Source organism: Thalassophryne amazonica, chromosome 13 (assembly GCF_902500255.1).
Source record: "Thalassophryne amazonica chromosome 13, fThaAma1.1, whole genome shotgun sequence".
NCBI lineage: Eukaryota > Metazoa > Chordata > Actinopteri > Batrachoidiformes > Batrachoididae > Thalassophryne > Thalassophryne amazonica.
Genome location: NC_047115.1, coordinates 79,060,067 through 79,084,949, shown reverse-complemented (window position 1 = coordinate 79,084,949; position 24,883 = coordinate 79,060,067). Strand labels below are relative to the sequence as shown.

Sequence of the window (24,883 nt, the reverse complement as noted above, 5' to 3'; positions counted from 1 at the left end):
ATAGTTTCTGTAAGGATGTGGTGATGACATCTGGTCTAAATTTGAGACCTTTGCACTCATGTTAAATTGGTCTAACTCCAAGATGTCATTACACCTTGTAAAAGTAATAATGAAATAATGAAATTCTCTTGCCACTGTCTCCACTTAAAAACAAAGATGAATAAAACAAAATGGCAAATATAGTGAAAAACAGATATAATATGTGTGAAAATTGATGTGTGGAAAGATGAATATATGAAATAACAGATACAGTATGAATATTATGAATAACAGAATATACTAAATGACATATGTAATACACTAGGGGTGGTGCCCAAGTGGTTAGTGCACTTGGTTTCAGTCCGGAAAGTTCCCAGTTCAAACCCTACCCTGTGGGTGGGGTTGAAAACTGTGGTTATGCAACTAAATACTAGTTTAGTGATTCACAGGATTGCTAAAAAAGCAGTTTGAACATAATAGTTTTGAGTTCATAGCATCAACAGCAGATGCTACTATTATTGTGTACACCCCCTTTTTCTACTTTTTTTTACTAATAGCCCAATTTCATAGCCTTAAGAGTGTGCATATCATGAATCAAATCAAATCAATTTTATTTATATAGCGCCAAATCACAACAAACAGTTGCCCCAAGGCGCTTTATATTGTAAGGCAAAAGCCATACAATAATTACAGAAAAACCCCAATGGGTCAAAACGACCCCCTATGAGCAAGCACTTGGCGACAGTGAGAAGGAAAAACTCCCTTTTAACAGGAAGAAACTTCCAGCAGAACCAAGCTTGGGGAGGGGCAGTCTTCTGCTGGGACTGGTTTTGAATGCTTGGTCTTGTGGAATTTGTGAGAATCTCCTGAATCTACTGGTACCTTGATTCCCATGTAACAATAAGAAACATACTCAAAACCTGGATTAATCTTTTTAGTCACATAGCACTACTATTATTCTGAACACTACTGTATTACCCTGTCCATCCCTCCATCTCTCAAGTAAAAAGTAGAAATGGGGATGTAGTCCATATAATGATTGATTTTGTAGTTGACAAATCAGTGTTCTGGCTTGAAGACATAATGATGAAGCTGAGAATTGTAATTCTTATGGGAATAGATCCAGCACAATTTTTGGCCAACTTACAGTATATCTCTGTTTTTGTGAGTGAAAACAGATGGAGCTGAATATGGGAAGGCAAACAAATAGAAGAAATAGCAACATTTACTATAGCAACTCAGGTTATGCCATGTACATCATTAATTCAGTCATTCATTCACTATCCAGGTCTGGGTCACAGTTTACATCAGTCAGCTACTCCAAATTGATAGAAATTGAGTAGACTAGACAAAACTAAAAACAAACAAACAAAACAAGCTTCCATGGAAATACTTGGATGTATGCTAATTGTGATATAAAGCAGCAACATCTCATCTCTACTATTTTTCACTGAGTATCAGTGGTGGGCACAGATAACCAAAAATTAAAAACCACCCAAAAATCTATCAGAAGTTATAGATAACCGATAAATTCCAGTATTGTCTCTGGTACATTTGCAACTACTAATAAAGTGAATTTGAGTTTTAACACCACGATCGCTTCTACAACCCCTGGCAAAAATTATGGAATCACCGGCCTCAGAGGATGTTCATTCAGTTGTTTAATTTTGTAGAAAAAAAGCAGATCACAGACATGACACAAAACTAAAGTCATTTCAAATGGCAACTTTCTTGCTTTAAGAAACACTATAAGAAATCAAGAAAAAAAGATTGTGGCAGTCAGTAACGGTTACTTTTTTAGACCAAGCAGAGGAAAAAAATATGGAATCACTCAATTCTGAGGAAAAAATTATGGAATCACCCTGTAAATTTTCATCCCCAAAACTAACACCTGCATCATATCAGATCTGCTCGTTAGTCTGCATCTAAAAAGGAGTGAACACACCTTGGAGAGCTGTTGCACCAAGTGGACTGACATGAATCATGACTCCAACACGAGAGATGTCAACTGAAACAAAGGAGAGGATTATCAAACTCTTAAAAGAGGGTAAATCATCACGCAATGTTGCAAAAGATGTTGGTTGTTCACAGTCAGCTGTGTCTAAACTCTGGACCAAATACAAACAACATGGGAAGGTTGTTAAAGGCAAACATACTGGTAGACCAAGGAAGACATCAAAGCGTCAAGACAGAAAACTTAAAGCAATATGTCTCAAAAATTGAAAAATGTACAACAAAACAAATGAGGAACGAATGGGAGGAAACTGGAGTCAACGTCTGTGACCGAACTGTAAGAAACCGCCTAAAGGAAATGGGATTTACATACAGAAAAGCTAAACGAAAGGCATCATTAACACCTAAACAGAAAAAAAACAAGGTTACAATGGGCTAAGGAAAAGCAATTGTGGACTGTGGATGACTGGATGAAAGTCATATTCAGTGATGAATCTTGAATCTGCATTGGGCAAGGTGATGATGCTGGAACTTTTGTTTGGTGCCTTTCAAATGAGATTTATAAAGATGACTGCCTGAAGAGAACATGTAAATTTCCACAGTCATTGATGATATGGGGCTGCATGTCAGGTAAAGGCACTGGGGAGATGGCTGTCATTACATCATCAATAAATGCACAAGTTTATGTTGATATTTTGGACAATTGAAAGGATGTTTGGGAGGATGAAATCATTTTTCAAGATGATAATGCATCTTGCCATAGAGCAAAAACTGCAAAAAACATTCCTTGCAAAAAGACACATAGGGTCAATGTCATGGCATAGGGTCAATGTCAATGAGCAGATCTGATTTGATGCAGGTGTTAATTTGGGGGATGAAAATTTACAGGGTGATTCCATAATTTTTTCCTCAGAATTGAGTGATTCCATATTTTTTTCCTCTGCTTGGTCTAAAAAAGTAACCGTTACTGACTGCCACAATCTTTTTTTCTTGATTTCTTATAGTGTTTCTTAAAGCCAGAAAGTTGCCATTTGAAATGACTTTAGTTTTGTGTCATGTCTGTGATCTGCTTTTTTTCTACAAAATTAAACAACTGAATGAACATCCTCTGAGACCGGTGATTCCATAATTTTTGCCAGGGGTTGTAGTAGCATCAAAAGCTACAACAAACCCAAACAATGAGCCTGCGCTTCTGTCTTTGAAGATCTTGCTCCCTGCTGGAAACTCTTGTAAACTACATGGCTTCAAGCACAGCTGAGCGCGCACGCACGCACGCACGCTCGCACGCACGCACGCACGCACGCACGCACGCACGCACGCACGCACACAAAAAAAACCCAGCTTTCTACTCAATCACAATGTTCCGGTCAGGTGGAGGTCTTGGAAAATAAAGCCATACTTACTTATGGTTTTGATTCATAAATAACATTAATACCGATAGAATTACTCCATTAATGTCAATTCTGTCATTTATACAAAGTTAAAATATGACATATATCTTTTAATATTGAATAATGTACTAATTCTGAGGTTTTGTAACAAACACAGACAGATCGCAAAGGATTCTGGGTAAAATGTGCCTCTGCTAAACACTGATTGGTTCAGTCATTCATTATGTAAACCAACACATTAATGTGATGTGTGTCGTGTGTTGGTGTTTACAGATAAATGTGCTGTTATAAAATATTCAATTTTTTTGTAAAAACAGGCATTTTTACGGAGCCCTGGAAGTGTCATTGCAAAATGTTTTGCATGTGGAGAGCATGTGCGTTTCATGCTCATTTTATTATATTGTGCTGTGCACACGTTTTATGATGTTGTGTGTACGTTTTATGATGTTGTGCGCATGTTTTAATTGTGCACACATTTTATTATATTGTAAAATGTGCACTCAATATTGTCTTGACACATAAATGTTGGCTTTACACTGTGCGAGTTTTGGCCCTTTTTCAGATGAATTTTCATTTGTGGGAGAATTTTTTGGACTGAGTTTCAGGTTAATCGCGCGTCCTGCATCGTGTAGTGTACGTGGAGTAACAAGCTGCGTTTAACATCTCACGACCACCTCCTTATCGCCGATTGTATGGTCGAATGAAAATCAAACGTGTTTGATATTATTCTTGTCGGCCGTCGTGAGGATATCCTGCTGCTGAAGAGCTACAAGCATCCAAACGCTCACACTGTGCATGTGCAAACACTGCAGACCTGTCTTGTAATGTTTTTGTTGTTGTTGTTGTTGTTTTGTTTTGTTTTTAAACTTTAATGTGTTGGGAAGGTGTCGTAGCACGGACCCACAACAGGGGGCGCAAAGGAACGGACAATGAATAAGCCAATAAGTAACAATTTAATGTTGTGACAACACACAACTAAACACACAAAATATATATAGTCAATTAACACCAGGTGACGTGTGGGCAGGCTCGAAGATAGAAGACCCCTGACGAGAGATGAGCTGCGTCCCACACGGCTTCCACCACCAACGGCCTGAAGAACACCGGAGCCGCCAAGTCCCGAGTCTCGTCAGGTGGCCTCTGTCTTCGGCTGTCGACCCTGGTACTGCTGGCAGAAAACAAGACAGGATGGATGAGTGTGAAGTCGCACACTCAGTAATCCACAGTCTGCACTCAGTTAGGAGGGAGCACCTCCACCTCCAATCACACCTCCACCTCCAATCACACACTCGTGCAGCTCCTGTTTAACCACTTATCTTGGTTTGGGGTGTGAGGCGAAGCCGTCGCTGATCACACCAAACGCCAATCCCACAGATAAGGCAAACACCACAGGATAACGGCTGCAAAAGAAGTTCAGATTATTACTCAACGTTTCGAGTCAGCAAGAAAATTACCTCTCGGTAGTTGATTTCTCGGCGGGGAGGTGGAGTTGCAGTCCGGCTTATATAGTGGTGTAGATGAGTGACAGCTGGTGCGATGAGTGACAGCTGTCACTTCTTCTGGGTCTGGCGCCCTCTCGTGCTTGGAGCCTGCACTCCAAGCAGGGCGCCCTCTGGTGGTGGTGGGCCAGCAGTACCTCCTCTTCAGCGGCCCACATAACATAATGTCTCCCATCGAGAGTTTTTGTAAATTAAGTTTGAAAAAAAAAACGTATGTTTTGCTTCTGGAAACACAAATCTGACGTGTTTTTTTAATGTACAGTGTGTGTAAGAACATAAATTGTATGCTCTGAACTTTTACACCTTGCGGATCTGTGGTACAGTTTGAACTAAAACCGAGTACAGTGATTAAAAATATCATACAGTGTCTGCCCAGCTTCTGGACGAATACTGCCATGAACTGCCATGAACACTACTGGCCAGTAGATGGCAGTAGAGACCGTGAAAACTTGCCAAAACAAAATTCCAGATAATCCATGTCTGCTACATTTAAGATGCATGGAATTTAACAAACGCAAATACAATAACGTCTATAAACCCAGAGAATATATTCACGAGAGTTTTAGGCACTAGAGTTTAATGCTGTTGTCCGTGGAGCCTGAACAGAGTGTCTGAAATGCATTTGTCCTATCGTGAACGTACTGTATGTCTACTATGTTATCGGTCTAAAAGTTATCGAACAAAAACTTATCGGAAGATACCAGAGCAAGAATTTTAGCTGAGGAAGCTTCTGTGATTTGAAGCGAAACGTCCTCACGCCAAGCAACCCAGTCCAGTCGAAGATTCAAGCTTCTCTACTTATCGGAAGATAATTAGTCCGATAATGGTTTTTAAAGTTATCTAAAAAGATAATCCAATAATGAAAACATTATCTAAGATAATTATCTGTTATCGGATTATCTGAACTGTGCCCACCACTGCTGAGTATGTTCAATATTAAACAAGCATGATGTAGGACAACAATACTGATTACCAATGGAAACTGTACTAGCAAAAACAAAAGCAATTAAAAACACAACGTTGACATTGTTCACACTGCTGATATACATCTGTACCTGTACTACTTTGTGATAAAAGTCAGCACTGGTTCCGTAAAATGCATTTAACCCAGTCAGGTTTTTCATCACAAGCTGATACCTGTGGGTTCTTTTAGTTTTAATGATATTTATTGCTAATTCTGCACACTGTGATTATATACATGAACAAGGCTACACCAAGACACAAACGACTATCATTTGGAGAAATGTATATCCAAGATGTCCATCTGTCCATGATTGTTATAGGTGCCACCCTTCCTAAACTGTTTGATGGACTTCAATGAAAGTCACACAATGGTACCAAACGTGAAGATGTGCATGAAGGAAAATTATTCCAGTCTGGCATCTGCAAGGGGGCCTAAATTGGAATTTTGCATTTAATGAATGCATAATACTTATGGACTTTCTAAGTCCATAAGTCCTTTCGGCTGCTCCCTTCTTTTGCACTCATGGCCACCACAAGAAATCAGAAGTGGATCTGCATGTTGAATTGGTACAAGTTTAACACTGGATGCCCTTCCTGGCACACCTCTGCATTAAATGGAGAAATGTGGCAGGGGTGGGGTTTGAACTGGGAACCTTCCACACTGAAACTAAGTGTACTAACCACTCGGCCACCACCCCTGTTCAACTCAATCCAACCACTAGGAGCAGTGGGCAGCCAGAGTCTGGCACCAGGGAACCAACTCCAGATGCAGAGATACTGTCTTGGTCAGGGGAAGAGAAAGGAGCAGACCCTAAATAAGTCCAACTAATCCTTCTAAACAGCTTCGTGGTTTTCAGTTAAGCTTCACACACTCGTAGCAAATGTGAAGATGTGCATGAAGGAAAATTATTCTAGTGTGACATCTTCAAGTGAGATGACTGGTCTTTTGCTGTTGTATTTTTTTGGCATATTCGTCATTTTTGTGTACAGAGGTTTTGCAGTTGGTTAATACTAGTATTTCATCACAAAACATTTACTGCCACAAACATGCAAACAACTAGTATAGCAGAGCAAGAGGTATAATTTTGTGTTTGTTTTAGATTCAATGTGAAGCTCTTACAGTGGAGAGGCTCAAGAATCCAGCTCCCACTACCAGCCTCATCAAAACCTTGGCACTTACAGGGAAGCTTATGTAGGACAGCATATTTAACTTGAGGGGGTGACGGCGTCTTCGTGCTTTCCTCTGCAGTGTTCTCTAGGGACACTGTCTATTTCTGGGGCTGGTGCAACTGTTGAAGAGATGCTTTTCTTCCCTGTAATTGTGCTTCACTCTGCTGGATGATATCTGTATGCTTGGTACATAATGTGCAGTCACCTCCTGCAGCTGCAGCAGGCCTGTTTGTTACAAAAACACATATAAGTACTTGTCCTGCAGTCAGTGAAGGTTTCTTGAAAAGAGTGTTCTTATCCCAGCAGGCACATGTACATGAATATACATAGAAAGGACGCATCATAAGATAGTACGCATCCCCATGTGATATGTGTGCATAAATTTTATGTATAGAGTAAATCAAAAACTCAACACAAATTTTTCGTGACAGTGTTCAGGTATTTTCAATGTAGATTCTACGAGTTTGAAAAGTTATGATGAATAATCGGCATAATTCATATCATTGCGTGCAAGCATTACCCATGCATCTAAACAAATGACTGTGGCTGCTAGAAGCTAGAATTTTGTAGAATCTTAGTGATCACTCACCAGCCCAGTAGGTGGCGGTAAATGCACCTTAAGATGGTGCTGTCCGCCACTGAATGTCGAAGAAGAATAAGAAGATTGTTTACTCATGATTATTTACCCTGAAAAGAAATATGTTTACAATAAACTTGTATTTAAAAATTTAGAGCTATAGTTCACTCAACACCTAATTTTTTGGCATGTGTATTTAACAGTAACTCATTGAGTGTATTTTTCAAATAGCTGTATGTACTTGTGTTAGGAATGTATTGATTGACAATTCTTTACTTTTTGCAATTATTTGAAAACAAACATGCTCCCATACTGTTTTATTATCTAAACTGAATTCAGTTTTCAGTGTATACCTGTAAAATAAAATGAGATCAAATATACGTTGGGTTCATTTTATGTGAAAACTACATGTTTTTCAACACGTATATTCAACATACATAAAACACGTAATGACATCACAATAAACACATAAATTCAACTAAGATATTCTACCAAAAAATTACGTAATTGTCATGTGCATGGGTTACATGAATTTCACGTAAATAACACTTAGAGCAACTTATATAAGCAAAATATTTATTCTACACAAAAATATGTTTGAATAGCTACTCGTTCAAAACCTTGTGCTCCAAGTACACCTCTGTTTTTTAAATTGCAGCTCTTAAATATCTTCCATATAAATATCTTATTGACCTGTACGTTTGTTTTCAGAGCTCTTGATGATATTGGTGTTAAATCTTGGAATGATACGGTACATCTTGCAAATCCATCTATCACCTTATATACATATATAAGTGGACTAAAAGCAAAGATCCTGCAGGAGTATTTACAATGAATTGTTATAATCTGGATAAAATGGTGTGATTCTGTTGTTATGTTTGCTTTGTTTGGGAGTGGTTTCTCTATGAGCCTTTTTGGCTTCCATCACTCCCTTGCACATTACTTATATTGTATTTTCTCTCTCTCTCTCTCTCTCTCTCTCTCTCTCTCTCTCTCTCTCTCTCTCTCTCTCTCTCTCTCTCTCTCTCTTTTATTGCTTTATGTATATTCATTATTTTTGTATGAGTTTTATTTTGTGCTAAATAAACAAATCAAAAATCAAATCAAAATTTGTGTGCCTGCTGGGATGTCTTTCAGTGAGGACACAGTGATAGCATATTGGAGAGGGTAAGGTTAGAAAACAAGTTGTTTGAGTTCACCTACCAGAGGAAAGTCTGAAACTAATTTGTCAATTACACAGTAAAATCGCCAGTGTAAAACTAACAGGTAGCTGTGACTTACTAAAAGTACAACCACCCCCCCACCCCCATTCATATTTTTGTGTTGGTCTGTGTTTAAAAGGTGGATGAAATCTGTATAGTGACTATACTGAAACCACATCTGGCAGCAGTAGCTCACAGATGCTGCACTGTGTTCATGTGGGTGCGCAGCCAGTCCACTGAAATTAAAGTGTTTATGCACCAAATGTCCTTGCTACTGATGAGAAAAAAAAAAAAAATTGCAGCTTGTGTCACAAGCAGAGTTGGGAAAGTTACACGCAGAGTTGAGTATGCATACTTTGAAGTGTAATCAGTTACTAAATACAAAATCTGATTTTGGATTAGTTATAATGCAATCTGAATTTGTTTGAAGTACTTCCAAACCATGTCCTGAAAAGTGTGCACTTCATATGGAAAATGGAGATGAGATTCAAATAAACTTGGTGGATAAACTAAATGAGTGGTCCTTTCACACCAGAGTTGGGTCAAGTGCATTTAAAAGTACCTGTGTACAAGTACTTTTAAAAAGTACTTGGTCCAAGTATAAGTACTTTTGGCATTCTGCAAAATGTACTTGAGCCCAAGTACATGTATTTTCTCAAGTACTGACCCAACACTGTCTCACACAGGTCATTTGAAGGCCAAATCACAGCCCATCATCTAAAATAAGTTTTGAGCCTGACCTAGAAAAAGTAGGGCATGGTTCTCTAGGAAAACACCGTCTGTGAGAACAGTATTAAGGCACTGCAGTGACACTGGAAAAAGTGTGTGGATTTACATGGGGATTATGCTGAAAAATAAAGCATTGAATCAATTCAGTTGTGGTTTCTTCTTGATCTGGCTCAAAAGCTTTTATTCACCCCTCATATCAGACATCTAACATCAGGGCATCAAATAATATTGTCAAGTGAAGCCAAATAATTGTAGGTGGTGACAGTGAGGCACTGCAATAATCTGAATGCCTTGTTGTATACGTGTTTATGCTCACTTAGACATGATTGCACTGTATGTGTGTCCCCACAGGAGAATGTGTCACTGGCAGACATACTTTCTTTGAGGGACAATTGCCTGTCTGAAGAGGAGGTGTGGGCAGTGTGCGCAGAATGCATTCTGGCCCTGCAGAGCATCAGACCCTCCCACCTCTTCCACACGCTGTGTATCACACCCGACACTCTGGCCTTCAACGCACATGGGAATGTTTGCTTCATGGAGCAGCTCAGTGGTGAGACTACAGCACAGATAAATGAACATAATTACATAAATCTGTGCATATTTAATACTTTCAGTCAAATCCCTTTAAAATCCTTAGAGACTCCAGGAGAAGGTCCACAGTGAACTGAGGCACAAACTTTGACATACATCGGTTGTCCCTTACATCTCTGAAGCCGTAACATTGTAATCTGTGCCATAACATCAACATGAGGTTTTCCACAAGCACAGTTATAGAATGTAACCTACGAGTATGCATGCCCATGAAAGTGAAAAAAGAGCCTTATCTTTGTCCAACACCTTGATTTCAGCCCTCAGGTCTGTACAAAATTTGTACAGACCCACGGGACATTCTCTAGGTTCTAGGATTGGCTGTGTGGTCTTCCCACCCCCTACTATTTTAAAACAGACCGTTTGTAGTATCAGGAAGTAGTCTAACGACGTCTCTGACATTTTATCAGTAATCTTTTAATAGAAACATGACAAAAAACAGAGTGAGATGCCCCCATGTGTCCATCGACATCAGGTGGTTAAAAACGTTTTAATCATGGTCAAAAAGCAGGCTGATGTCAGCAAACATGTGGAAAGGAGTCCACAGGGCAGCAGTCTCCATGAGGGATCACAGAGGCAAACCAAAAACACAGGCAGAAGGTCAAAACACAAGCAACATTCAGACCAGCCAGAAGTAACAAAAGAAGCAGATGAAAATTCTAGAAAAACACAATGGCACAGAAGAAAAGTATCCAAAGACGTGCATGGGGAAAGACTTTCTGGCACTGGAGTGAGAACACAGGAGCATGTGAACCGATGCTTATTTGAACAGGAATTAAGCCACATAAATGAACACCAAAATGGAATGTCATTATTAAAGCAGAGGAAATAAGCCTGACTTGATACTTAGCATCAAATGTTCAAAGTAATGAAGAGTGTGGTAGAATAACACACTTTCACTCCAAATTCATTCAATTTTTACACTTGATCAGTGCTCCTTTCCATCATGATGTGAGGATTTTGAGCCACCCTATTACACAAAGGGTAGGGTGAGGTGTTTTTTGACAGCGGCATCATTTTTCTGTGGGAGTGAAGGACTGTGGCCTTCCCTTCACTTCCACATCAAACAGTCATCTATGTTTTGCTTGTGGCTGGTGTTAGGGTTACCGTTGCATGCTGCGATCTGGTATAACAGAAGAAGATGAAGAGGACAGGGTGAGATTGAGATGGATGAACTGATGTTGTGACAACTAACAAGAAGCTGATAGAATAAAAAAGTTTCAAAATGACAGTCTGTCTTCAATGCAAAGCAAAGTTTAGGGCCCCACATAGCCCCTTCAAACATCAAGCCGACAGGCAGGTGTGAATGATGCCGCTGCAATGGGTTCGTGCATGTGGGAACACAGTGCAAGCAGCTGCAGCATGTGTGACATCGCGAAGCTGCTGTGAAGACAAAACATAAATAAAAAATTAAGAAAAATACATGCCACCCACGGGATTTGAACCTGCACTTTCCAAAAGATATCATTGCAAACCAGAAACTTTACCACTGAGCTACCATCACTGTCCTGTAAAAGCTGCATGAAAATGCCTCACATCAAGAAGGACATTGACGTATTAAAAAAAATAAATCCACACACCATATAAAAACACCGCATTTTATTGAATCCCTCTTATCAAGTAGACAATACAAGTATGATCTGTCTGTTCCTCTGTAGATGACCCATGGTCACAGATGTACAGTCATGAAATAACATGAATGAGAAGCAGGGCACTCTTATCATGACCACATCTGCTGGCGGTGTGTCCAGCCAGCCCTACGTGCATGTCCTGCCCAACACGCGTGTCTTGTAGATGTCGTGCCGCAGGACAGACACCACATCATGTGGAGCAGAGCTCATGTGGGTGACGTGCAGTGCTTAATTTGTAAAGTGGGAGGTCCCGGAGCGCAGAGGATGGGTTGCTCCGGTGCAGAAAAAAAAGAAGGGCGGGGGGGGGGCTTGCGAACAACGCTGTGCGCCACACTGAAAATAAACTGGACATGTATTGTAGTCACACCAAATCCGGATAGATTACAAATTCCTCAGTGGTCCCTAGCGCGTTCACACCGGGTGTGACACGAGCGACTGCAGCCACAGGTTGCCATGTAATCCCTATGTAAGGACACGTTTTGGCGCCAAACCGCGCAGCGCGACGCGAGTGAAGCGACGCAAGTGAAGTGATTTTGAACTTTTTCGTCTTGTCGCGCCGCGATGACCAATCAGGGACTGAATATGTAGTGACGTGGAGATGTCTGGAGTTTGAAGATGTGAACATGTCCTGTATTGGTTTCCAAAGAGCATTAATTTTGTCTTTGAAATATTAAGTGACAATTTATTACTATCAAACCAATTTTTTAATTGAATAATTTCTATTTGCATTTCGATCACAAGTTGTTCCAGGTTTTCCCCAGAACATACTATCGTTGTGTCATCAGCAAAGAGGATAAATTTCAGTTTTTCAGAGATGAATTGCAAGTCATTAATATAAATTAAAAAAAGTTTAGGTCCTAAAACGGACCCTTATGGAACTCCACAATGTATCTGTTTAAACAAAGATTTATATTCTCCTATTTGTACATATTGTTGCCTGTTGTTTAAATAAGATTGGAGCCAATTTAGTGCAATACCCCTTATGCCAATTTTTTCCAATTTACGTAATAATATGTTGTGGTTAATAGTATCAAACGCCTTTTTAAGTCAATGAAGATCGCCATTGTATGTTTCTTTTTATCAATATTATTTGTTATTTCTTCCACTAAATCAATTAAAGCTAAAGTTGTTGATCTATTTTTTTCTGAAACCATACCGGTTATCATTTAATATCTTGAACTTTTCAATGTAATGATCTAACCGAACTGTATATAGTTTTTCTAAAATTTTTGAGAATTGAGATAACACAGATATAGGTCTATAATTTGAGAATAGATACTTATCTCCACTTTTATATATAGGTGTAATTTTGGCAATCTTCATTTGACTTGGAAACTCTCCATTAATAAAAGATAAGTTATAGATATGACTTAGAGGTTTTGCAATTTCATTAATGACTTGTTTAATTATTGTAGTGTCCAACTTATTGCAATCTACTGATTTTTTTTGCCTTCAATTCATTAACAGTGTTTATTATTTCCATTTCGTCTGTTGCTGATAGAAAGAATGAATTTGAGTTTACTTGTTCAGCACCTATTTCTGAGGCTGAATATGGCATTTTTATTTCAGCTGCCAATTCTGGCCCTATATTGACAAAATAATGATTAAATGCATTTACTAGCTCTTCATTGTTATAGATCTTTTTATCACTGTCAATGAAATAGTCCGGCAAGGTACTACAGTTCTCCTTTTTCCTGATGACACTATTTATTACATTCCAGAGACCCTTAATATTTCCCTTGTTTTGTTCTAGTTGTGTTTTATAATACATCTTTTTACAATTTCTTAATACACATGTCAACTTATTTTTATATATTTTATATTTATTTTCTGTTTCGATTGTTCTTTCTTTAATAAATACCCTGTATAGCAAGTTTTTCTTTTTACAGGCATTAATTAAACTGCTTGTCATCCATGGGTTGGTTTTAGCTTGTTGTTTGATTTGGATTGATTTCACAGGGCAACATTGATCATAGAGAGTCAAAAATCTATTCAAAAAAGTGTTATAAGCCGAGTTAACCTCAGTTTCATCTAATATTACTTTCCAGTCTTGTTTTAATAGACTTTGTTTGAATATCATTATTGATTCATTTGTTTTTACTCTTATGAAATTAGTAATCTTAATATTTTTCTTGGCTTTCCTATAGTTATAACTTATTTTCATAGTTAAAAATACTGGTAAGTGGTCACTTATATCATTTATTAATATGCCACTGGAAATGTCATTGTTTAATATGTTAGTGAAAATATTATCAATTAGTGATGAACTCTGTGCAGTGTAGTTATTTTTGGATGGAATGACAAGCTATACATAGTGTCTATAAAATTTTCCGTAGGCTTATGTGTACAAATAAATCTATGTTAAAATCCCCACATATAAAAACATCTTTATGTTCCATTTTTGTATACAAGTTATGCATTAGTTCCGTAAACATTTCAATACTTGATCCAGGAGATCTGTAAACACAATCTGTAATCAATATATTTTTTTCTGTTTTCCATTATCAATTCAATTGTTATACACTCCATAATATCATCAATAGCCAATGTCATGTTGTCAATCTGTTTTGCATGTAAGTTTTTATCCACATATAATGCCACACCACCTCCATTTTTTTGTTTCTGCTCTGTGCAAACATCTCATAATCTTCTAACATAAAGTTGTTTGTTTCATCATTTTTTATCCAAGTTTCTGAAATTGCTAATACATTAAACAAAGTACCCAATTGGTTCAAGTAATCTTTTATCTTTTCAAAATTTGCATGAAGGCTGCGACTATTGAAGTGGACAATTGACAACATCTCATTAGGTTTATTCTGAGTTGGTATTTGCTGGTCTTGATAATACATGCAGTCATCATTTATGTCATTATAAAAGTTTATATCCGGGTCAACTTCATCTATAACATGTTGCATTTTAGATTCACTACATTCAAAAGTTTTAAATTGCATTTCTTGGTTTTGTACTTTCATTGTCCTCTATAGGCAGGGAATTGTTAATGTTTAATTTGTCATTTTGAATTGAAGGTAAAACTATCTAGATTTTTTATTTATATTTAATTTTTCAATTGTATTTGTTCAGTTCATGTTCTTCTTTGATGCATAGTACCTTAGCTTCTTCTGGTGTACCTAATAGTTTTATGTAAACTCTGCAGTTAGAGGTCCATGTTCCTTGGATTTTGTTTTGTTTCTTTAGTAGACGGCTTTTCTAGCTATATCTGCATTTTTTTTGGTCAGATGATCGTTTATGTATACCTTGGTCCCTTTAAGTTTCTTTCCCTGCTTTAATATGGTTATCTTATGTTTCCTGTTAACAAACCTTACTATTATTGCTGATTTTTATTGTTTGTCTTTTCGGGGCAACAGATGACATGCCTCTATATCCTGCGTGTTCATTGTAATTCCTTTGGTAGCAAAGAAGGTGACCACCTGCTGCTCCATTGATTCCAGGTCTTTGTCAGTAGGCTCCTCTTCGTTGGTTACTGCTCTTGCATAAGTTCTTGGTTTGATGTCAAGGCCTGTAACCATAAGATCGTTTATCCTGGAATATTGTTCAAGCTCTGATACTCTATTTTCAAGAGTTTTAATCTTCACGTCTTTCTCCATATTTTGCTGTTTCAGTTCATTCACTTGGGCCATTAAGTCTATAATTGTTTTTTGTTGGTTCGATATGTATTGCATGTCCAGTGTTATAAAGTTCAGAGACTTCTTAATATCCTCTAGCTCCTTTTCAATGGTTGGACTTATGCTTAAAGGGACTGATCTTATGTTTGACTCTGATGTCTCTGTGCCACTCTTTTTTGGCCCCATAATGGTTAATAAGCTCGGTCCTGTTACTTATGCTAAGCTGCTAGCTGCCAGCATGCCGCCTGCTTATAGCTGACTACTTTTAGTTGCCTCACCGGTCAACCGGTCATTCTTTTCTCAGATTTACTGTTTACCTTTCATCCCTCTTTTCTTTCATTCTGTCACATAACTGTCACATGCACACAAACTCTAGTGCATCATTTTACACACACACACACACACACACACACACACACACACACACACACACACACACACACACACACACACACACACACACACACACACACACACACACACACACATGTAATCAGTGCTTGATCTCCCAATGACAGAAACTGAAAAACACTGATTCGATCTGCAGTGTTTGAGCTGCCAGGAAGGTGGTTGTTGTGGCAATGGCTTACTTAGTCAGGCAGCTTTCAACTCGCATGCTCTCAATCTGCTGCTTACATGCACATGCACACAGACAGCATCCTTTTTCCTTTCACATTTATGAGTATACCTGTACATTTAACTCACAGGAGTCAAACAATACCACAACCACCAACCACCCCACCCCCACCCCATCACCCCAAAAAAACTGCTCTTTTTCCATGTTTATTTGACTCCACAACTTCCAGAGTTAACATTGTACTAACAGTTAAATATTTAACAGTGTCAGTGTTTTCTATTCCCAACAGTGTAATTTTCAACAGCATGAAGCGCACTTTAACAGAATTGTCATTAAATTTTGTCATTCATGAGGAAATAAATATGGTAACACTCATTTACTAAAGACCCCTTCACACATAGTACGAATGCGGTCGAATTGTGCATGAATTGTGCATGAAGCAAGAATCATATACAATATATGCAAAATCGTAGCTGCCTCCAACGCCTCGTACACCTGTTACTACAACTATTTGCACACACCAGCAGCTGAAAGACAGCGTGTGCCATGTGAGAGCGCATTCGTTCCCTCTCGCAACAGATATCAGCCAGATTCCAGGTGACACACACGAACATCTACACCGTTTGCTTGGCTTTTAGGAAATATGCGGCCATTCACGCTGTCAGCACAAAAACAGTTAGCAGACAATTAGTTTCGAGCTGGCAGTGAAATTTGATTAAGTACCCCCCATGACTGTGAAGTTGCTAAGTACACATGTGGCGTGCCAGTGTGTCGGCTCCCCCCACAATACATGTGCTTGTGTTTTGCGCACTCACCCAACACATGGTGTGCATGTGGTCCCCCCCCCTACCCCCCCACAGGTGAGGCACCTCTCATCTGATCACAGAGTGAACCTTGGTCTGTTCGCTGAATGGACGGGGGTGTGGCTGGCTGCCAACAGCTGTTGAAACATCTCTGGTCGTGGACCTTCACAGCTGCAGAACACACACCTTTTTTTGACGGACACGTGCGTGTTTGTGCTTGATGTCCTCACGTGGAAATACATAAAAACATATATCGCTTTTGCAACAGGCTGGAGAAATGGACCGCCAGTTCATGTGGACACTCAGCAGGCAATCTGAATGTCACGTCTGTCTGACAGGGCACGCGGGTTGGGCCGGGCCCGCATGTGTGTCTGGCCAACATGTCCTGTGAGTGGTGCAGGACTATATGACAAGCCAACAGTGTGACAAATACTCCACTTTCAGTCATGTATCAGCAGAAATGCACCCTAACAAATGCAGATTGGTCAGTTATCATGGTGCTTTTCTCTCTTATTTTAAAAATACATTTATCTGCTTGTTGATTGTAGCCATTTCACGCTCCTGTTATAAGACAGTCATTGCAGCACAGTGGTAAAGATTCCATCTGGTAATCAGAGCTTTGTAAATTGCAGATTTGAATCCCATGAGTGTAATTTATTTTTTAATCAACCAACGGTTATTTAACCATGGGGTTGTGTATTTTATTTATTATTTATATCATTGATATCAACCCAGTGATACCCAGTGATGTTCACTAATTACAGAGCTGGTTTTTATTTTAGCGGCAGGATTGGTGCAACCACATCCCAGCTGCTTGCAATGTGTTCCTGCTTGCACTACATGGTCGCGTGCGCGACACTGTCGCAGCGGGTTTGTTCACGCCTGTTTTCGTTATTTGTTCATATGAGCTGTTCCACCATGATTCGCCCTGATTTGTACTTATTCATACTATGTGTGAATGGGCCCTAATCAATGTCCACAGAATTTGATAATAGCATGTTGTTTCAAATTAGGGCTGCCACGATTAGTCATGATTACGTAGACTATCGAAATTGTCAGTGACTAATTTAATAATCAATGGTCATCGTTTATTTTTAAGCTTTGTTTTTCTCTCAAAGCTGCTGCTGTATGTTCCGCTGCCTTTCTGTCCTTGACGAACATACTCAGTAGTGGAGATCTGGGTCAGCTGTGATGTCACCAGAAAAGTTATGCCAAAACAATATCATGGCTAGCTGGCAATGAAGCTCAACAATTTGGGAACATTTTAACCAAATTAAAGAGAAAAAAGTGCAATGCAAAATCTGCAAGGCATACCTTGCTTGCCATGGTAGTACCACAACAATGCAGGAGCATCTGGGTTTATCATTGTTCCAGATCATGAGTAAAATCTAAGTTTTCACTGAATTGTTGGCCTGAGCCTCAGTTTCTGTATGTAGTGAAAGTCTCAAACTTAGATGGGCATTCCTTTATCTTGGCAGTGACATTCATGTTGCTGGCCCTTAGCCATTGAGATCAAGGGATGTCTTGGAATAACTTATTGGCTCATTAGGTCACTGGACAGAGGATTTTGGCTACACCAACATTGTTGTAGGAGAATGAAGGATTAAGTCATTAGGGTCATTGTGCTTACTTTCTTATTGTATGTGACTCAGTAATGCTAACCAGTGACCTAATTCAATGACTAGCTGTCTTATGTACTTGGTCTTTCTTGATAATTGCTGAGTACAAAATGCAATGACTTTCTGTCAAATGAATGGTTATATAAGGAGACTCAGACACTTGGAGTGTCACTTGCATTGTGAAGAAACTACATATTGGTGTTATGATGCATTTCTCAGGTTACGATCCAAAACGCAGGTGCCTCCATGTTGAGCACCTCAGTGGCTGGAGAAGGCCTAGGGGATGTCCACTTTTCATCTGGTTGTGGCACATGGATGGTTATTTTTGAGAGATAGTGATGGACAGGATGTCTGTCTGGATATTTGCCATCTGAAACCCAACACTGTTCCATAGTGTGGTGGACTACATGCTCTCAGACTTGAAGTTGTGGGGTGGGGTGAGGGTTTCTTTTTATTGTATGACATGAATTATAGCATTTGGAAGTGTGAAAGTATTTGTCTTACATATGTCACAGAAGTCTAAAATGATCTTATGTTTAAATTAAGTGTAAATTATATTTACTGCAGTGGAATGTCTAGCTATGGGACTTTCTTGGTATTAAGCATGAAAATATAAAAATTGATGAAAATTGTTTTGCACAATATGGCACCTTTAATAATACAGTAAAACTCTCATAAACCGTCATCGTATAAACCGGATATTTGCACTCACTGGACAGAAGCAAAAGTCCCAATGCTTTTGTATGGTTTTCCACAGTGGTGGGCACAGCTAACCAAAACGTTAGCTTCGATAACCATTAATCAGATAACTGAAAAGTTTTTATAACGATAAACCGATAAACTGCTAAAAAAAGTTATCTTTATTACCGATAACCGATAACTATTAGTATTGATTTGGACAAGGCCACAGTCAGATTACATTGTCAGCTTCTGATAAACCAGTTTCACTTTAACTGCAGCAAGAACTGCTGGGTAAATTCAAGGATCACAAACACAAACACACGAAAAAAGAATTAATAAAAAAAATAAAATTCCAAACACTGTCATCATCTTTCAAAAGCAGTAAAAGTATTAGAAGTCAGTTTATCTTGGTATTTTACGAGCTAAAAGCTGCTGCTTTTTTCACATGCTTTGAACCCTGCGGCTTAAACAACTGAAATACATCCATTACTGTATTGATTGGCAGGGTAAAATACATGTAGTAAATATAAATTCTTACCTGTTAGTTTCAGTGGGATTCATCTGAATAAATAATCCACATAAAGTGTCCTTTTTTTAAATGCAAAACAATTTCAAAACGTGAAGAATAGTCCCACCCTCTGTACACACAGCTGTGCCATGAGAGCTCCTCTCCCCACCGAGTCTTGGCAGTTAAATTACAGCCACAAAGAAATAAAATAAAATAATGTTAAAATTAGTATGTTTTGTTTTTGTGTCGAGTGGACAAGTCACTGTAACGTCCAAAGTGAACCTCAATTACACTATCCACAATGCTCCCTGCATCGACCGGCCAATCACATTTTACACTTAATGATGGTCATCAGCAAGTGACAGGCAGCCAATCTGATCCGTGGTGATAAACACACAACAAATGGACTAAAATGTTTGATTTTAGGGTTTACACATGTTTTTATGTGTTAAACTTTACCAGAAAAAAAAAAAAAAATGTTGTCGGACTAAAGTTATCTGAACTAAAATTTATCGGAAGATAATGGGTCCGATGATGGTTTAAAAATTTATCTGAAAAGCTAATCCATAGCAAAAACATTAGCTTCGATATTATCTGCTATTGGATTAGCTGATTGTGCCCACCACTGGTTTTCCATGTAATAAACACTGTATATAAAGGCTTTTGTATAACAGGATTTTCACTCACAATCGGACAAATTGTTGCATTAATCACAATGCATTTCCATTAAAAACCCCTTGTGTGTACCGGACAGAGTAGTCTGGATGAATTAAGGAGGTATGAAATTAAGTTCAACACTGACACTCCCCATTTCGAGGAAAGTGGGCACCGTATTTCCTTGGTTAAAAGGAAATACATGGGTGCTGTTTTAGTTTTTTGCAGTGAGCATGCTGATTACATTTCGATCATGGACCAACATGGGAATTTCTATCTGAAATGTCTGCAAATATGACCAATGTTACAAGAAGGAGTTGCTAAAATGATGCTGGAATGACCTGGAATTCATGGAGAAAAATTACAAGTACTATACTGTTGCTTGGAGGTTGATAATTGAAACAAGAAGTGGAGCTTGCTGGGGGACAAATTAATCACCCCCCTCCAGGTCTCACTGTCGCCGCCCCACGTGGGCATTGAAATCCCCCAGGAGAACAATGGAGTCCCCAGTCGGAGTGCTATCTAATACCCCTCCCAGGGACTCCAAGAAGGTCGGGTACTCTGCACTGCCACTCGGCCCGTAGGCCGAGACAACAGTGAGAGACCTGTCCTCGACCCGAAATTGTTAGGGACGCGACCCTCTCGTTCACCGGAGTGAACTCCAACCATGGTGACTGAGCTGGGGAGCAATAAGCAATGCGACCCCAGCTCTCCGCCTCTCCCCTTGGGCAATGCCAGAAAAGTGGAGCATCCAGCCCCTCTCCAGGAGTTGGGTACCAGAGCCCAAGCTCTGTGTGGAGGTGAGCCCGAGTATTTCTAGTCAGTATCTCTCAACCTGCCACACAAGCTCAGGCTCCTTCCCCCCTAATAATAAGTAAATCATCAATAGACATATAAATAATATATAATAAATAACAATACTAATAAAACAAGGCTAGTGTGGCTTCATGGAGGAAAAAAAGAAAAGTGGAGTGTGAACAATGCACTCAGCCATTTGCCAGTTGATGTCCTTGCAGAATCAACTCCACTGTTCTCCTGTCCTAGGTATCCAATGGACGTGCTCTGGGACTTGCTGGAAAGGCCATGTCTCCGTGACGTGCTGATGTCTAGCTGAGTGACCCCACCCAAAGGGCATCTCAAAAATATTATGCTGATGCAGGATCCACAGTCCACACTCCACTGTTGTTTTTTACCACTCAAGGTCACTACAGCATAGCTGGATCTACATCCTTATTGGATTGCACATCGCATCATCCTCCTCCTTCCTTGTTGAGACATTACTTATCTCGGCCACCTGAAAGTTGCACGGCATCATTTAATGTGACAAGGCCAAGGTCTTTTAACTCCTCGTTAGTGATCATAATTAAATACAACTGGTAACTGTTCTTTGCCAGCACAAAAAGGATGTGTTGACAGAACTCATTGGACTGACCAATACTCAGAACAATGGAGAAGTCCAAGGAACTCATTAAAGATCTACGAAGAAACACTGGTAGATTTACACAAGTTGGGAAGGTCTCTTGGAGCCATTTCTAAACAACTGCATTTTCAAGATTGTCAGTTCAACCAGTTGTAAATACAAGTTAATTGGATGTGTCACCACTTTACTGAGGTGTGGAAGAAGACCCAAGTTGTCCAGCAAAGTCTCACACATTTTTTTCATGCTTCCATCACAAAATGTGTCACATTTTCATGACGCAGTGTTTTTATTTTACTTTTTCCAACCCTACCCATTCCCCAAGTCTAACCATAACCCCTGCCCCTCAGAACCCCCCCCCCCCCCCATCACCCCACATTTTGTGGTCCCATCACAAAAGGAATTTGTGCTCCTGTGACAAAAATGAGGTGCTTTTCCTGACAGTATCACAAACCATAGATCAATTTACTTTTCGGATGCCATCACAAAATGGCATGAGTTTGGGTTGAACTGTCACCCTTAGGTGATAAGAAATTGGTTAAGATTTTCAGAAACAACTCAGGAACCACCAAGGCTCAGGCCTGGAAACTGCTGGATCACCAGTGTCACTGTCCACAGTGAAGTGAGTTTTACATCACCGTGGACTCAGATGGTGTCAACCAAGAATGAAGCTCTTCCTCCAAAACCTAAACAGAAATTTGCATCTGCTCACATGGACATGCCAAATGCCTTCTGAACAATGTCTGCTGGTCAGACAAGACAAAGACTGAGCTACAATTGGCCACAATAACAATGTTTGGAGGAGTAAAGATGACTCTTTCAAACCTAAGATCATTGCACCAGCTGTAAAGGATGGTGGTGGAAGCATCAAGCTCGGGGGCTATTTTGCTGCCATTGGTACCGGTGCATTGCAAAAAGTGGATTGAATAATGAAGAAGGAGGGCTACCTCCAAATTCTTCAGTGTCACCTCAAAACAGCTTGTCCTGTTGGAACACCAACAGGACAAGCTTGAAGTCAGGAAGACCAAATACTTGCATAGGTAGCCCCAACATCAACCCTCCCAGATTTCAATATTTTATCTCAAACACACACACTTGAACGGGTAGTTCAGTTTCCATATCTCAGAAGCATCCTCACCATACAATGTAGCTCCAAGAGTTTTATGGGCTTTCACAGAAAACAGCAAATGCTTTGCTTTCTTATGGCAATGAAGAATATGTAGATATCACCAGTTCACATTTTATGGTGATTATTATTATTATTATTTTTTTTTTTTTCAGATGATCCAGAAGGCTCCTTTGTGCCACCTGAATTTGACAACACAGGCACCACATTTGAGGTGAGGTTTTACATGAGCCCTTTCTGTACTGTTTGCCAATAATGACACATCTTATTTTTCTGACAAGTACTTATGTTGTGCTTGTTGTGCTGTTATTATATCAAACAGTCACAGTTATGCAAATCTTTCTGAAGTTGTTGAGGGATGCCATGCTAATGGCAGTCTTCTGGCATCAGATCTAAAGGTGTGATAGATGGATGATACTCAGATATGGTTGAATAAGAATGTGGTTGTTAAAAAAAAAGTGAACAAGCGTTACTAGCAATCGAGTATTTGAGTATTATAATTACCTTTAATGACTGCTTTGTATGCAAGGAAACCTCCATTGAAAAATGGTTTTATAAGGAAAGAAACACAGCAGAGCATCCATGTTCACTCTTGTCATATGGCATGTATTATCACCGCATATAAATTGTTGAAGGTGACAATATATGCCGAGTCTATTATAACCAAAATAAATATATTATAGTTGATGAAAATTCATGCCAAATTTTCTGTTACACCATAAGACAACACTGACGTTGATTTATGTCCAACAAAGGCAGAATAATCATCAAACTTAAATTAAAAGTGTGGCTATATACAGTGCATCCGGAAAGTATTTACAGTGCTTCGCTTTTTCTGCATTTTCTTATGTTGCAGCCTTATTCCAAAATGGAGTATATACATTTTTTTTCCTCAAAATTCTACTCACAACACCCCATAATGGCAACATGAAAAAAGTTTATTTTTAAAGTTTGTTTGTTTGTTTTTGTCTGTTTGTTTTTGCAAATGTGTTAATAATAATAATAATAATAATATAATAATAATAATAATAATAAATACATAAATAAAACTAAGAAATTGCATGTACACAATTATTCACACATTTGTACATTGTTGATACACATTTGGCAGCAATTGCAGCTTCAAGACTTCTTGAATACCCTGGTACTAGCTTGGTGGACCTATCTTTGGGCAGTTTTGCCCAATCATCTTTTCAGCACCTCTAAAGCTCCATCAGGCTGGAAGGGGAGCGTTGGTGCACAGCCATTTTCAAATCTCTCCAGAGATGTTCAATTGGACTTAGGTCTGGGCTCCGGCTGGTGCCATTCAAGGACATTCACAGAGTTGTCCTATCTCTGTATATGTACTCCTTTGCTGTCTTGACTGTGTGCTTAGGGTCACTGTCCTGCTGAAAGATGAACTGTTGCCCCAGTGTGAGGTCAAGAGCACTCTGCAGCAGGTTTTCAACCAGGATCTTTCTGTACATTGCTGCATTCATCTTTCCCACAATCTTAACTAGTCTCCCATTTCTTACCGCTGCAAAATATCCCCATTGCATGATGCTGGCACCACCACATTTCACTGTATGGATGGTACTGGCTAGGTGATGAGCGGTGCCTGGTTTCCTCCAAACATAACACCTGGCATTCATGCTAAAGAGTTCAATCTTTGTTTTACCAGACCAGATAGTTTTGTTTCTCATGGTTTGAGAGTCCTTCGGCTGCCTTTTGACAAATTCCATGTGGGCTGCCATGTGCCTTTTGCTAAGGAGTGGCTTCTGTCTGGTCACTCCACTATACAGGCCTGATTGGTGGATTGTGGTAGAGATGGTTGTCCTTCTGGATGGTTCTCCTATCTCCACGAAGGAATGCTGGAGCTCTGACAGAGTGACCATTGAGTTCTTGGTCACCTCCCTGTATATGGCCCATCTCCCCCGATCGCTTAGATGTGGATCCAGCTCAAGGAAGAGCCCTGGTGGCCCTGAACTTGAACTGTGCTCATTGGGACCTTCATAGCAGCAGAAATGCTTCTGTACCCTTCCCCAGATTTGTGCCTCAAGACAATCTGCAGACAATTCCTTTGACTATATATATATATATATATATATATATATATATATATATATATATATATATATATATATATATATATATTTACGAGGTCTGTTAGAAAAGTATCCGACCTTTTTATTTTTTGCAAAAACCTGATGGATT

General features: G+C 39.2%; 1 protein-coding gene across 1 annotated transcript in view; it reads left to right on the top strand.

Moving 5' to 3' along the window:
• LOC117522986 (kinase non-catalytic C-lobe domain-containing protein 1) overlaps nt 1-24,883 on the top strand; it is a gene marked incomplete at its 5' end in the record, with an annotated part of 118,104 nt that overhangs the window by 4,612 nt on the left and 88,609 nt on the right. Inside the window, 2 exons of the mRNA XM_034184404.1 lie at nt 9,813-10,013; nt 22,846-22,904. Coding sequence (XP_034040295.1) covers nt 9,813-10,013; nt 22,846-22,904 — 260 coding nt within the window. The remainder of the gene's footprint in view (nt 1-9,812; nt 10,014-22,845; nt 22,905-24,883) is intronic.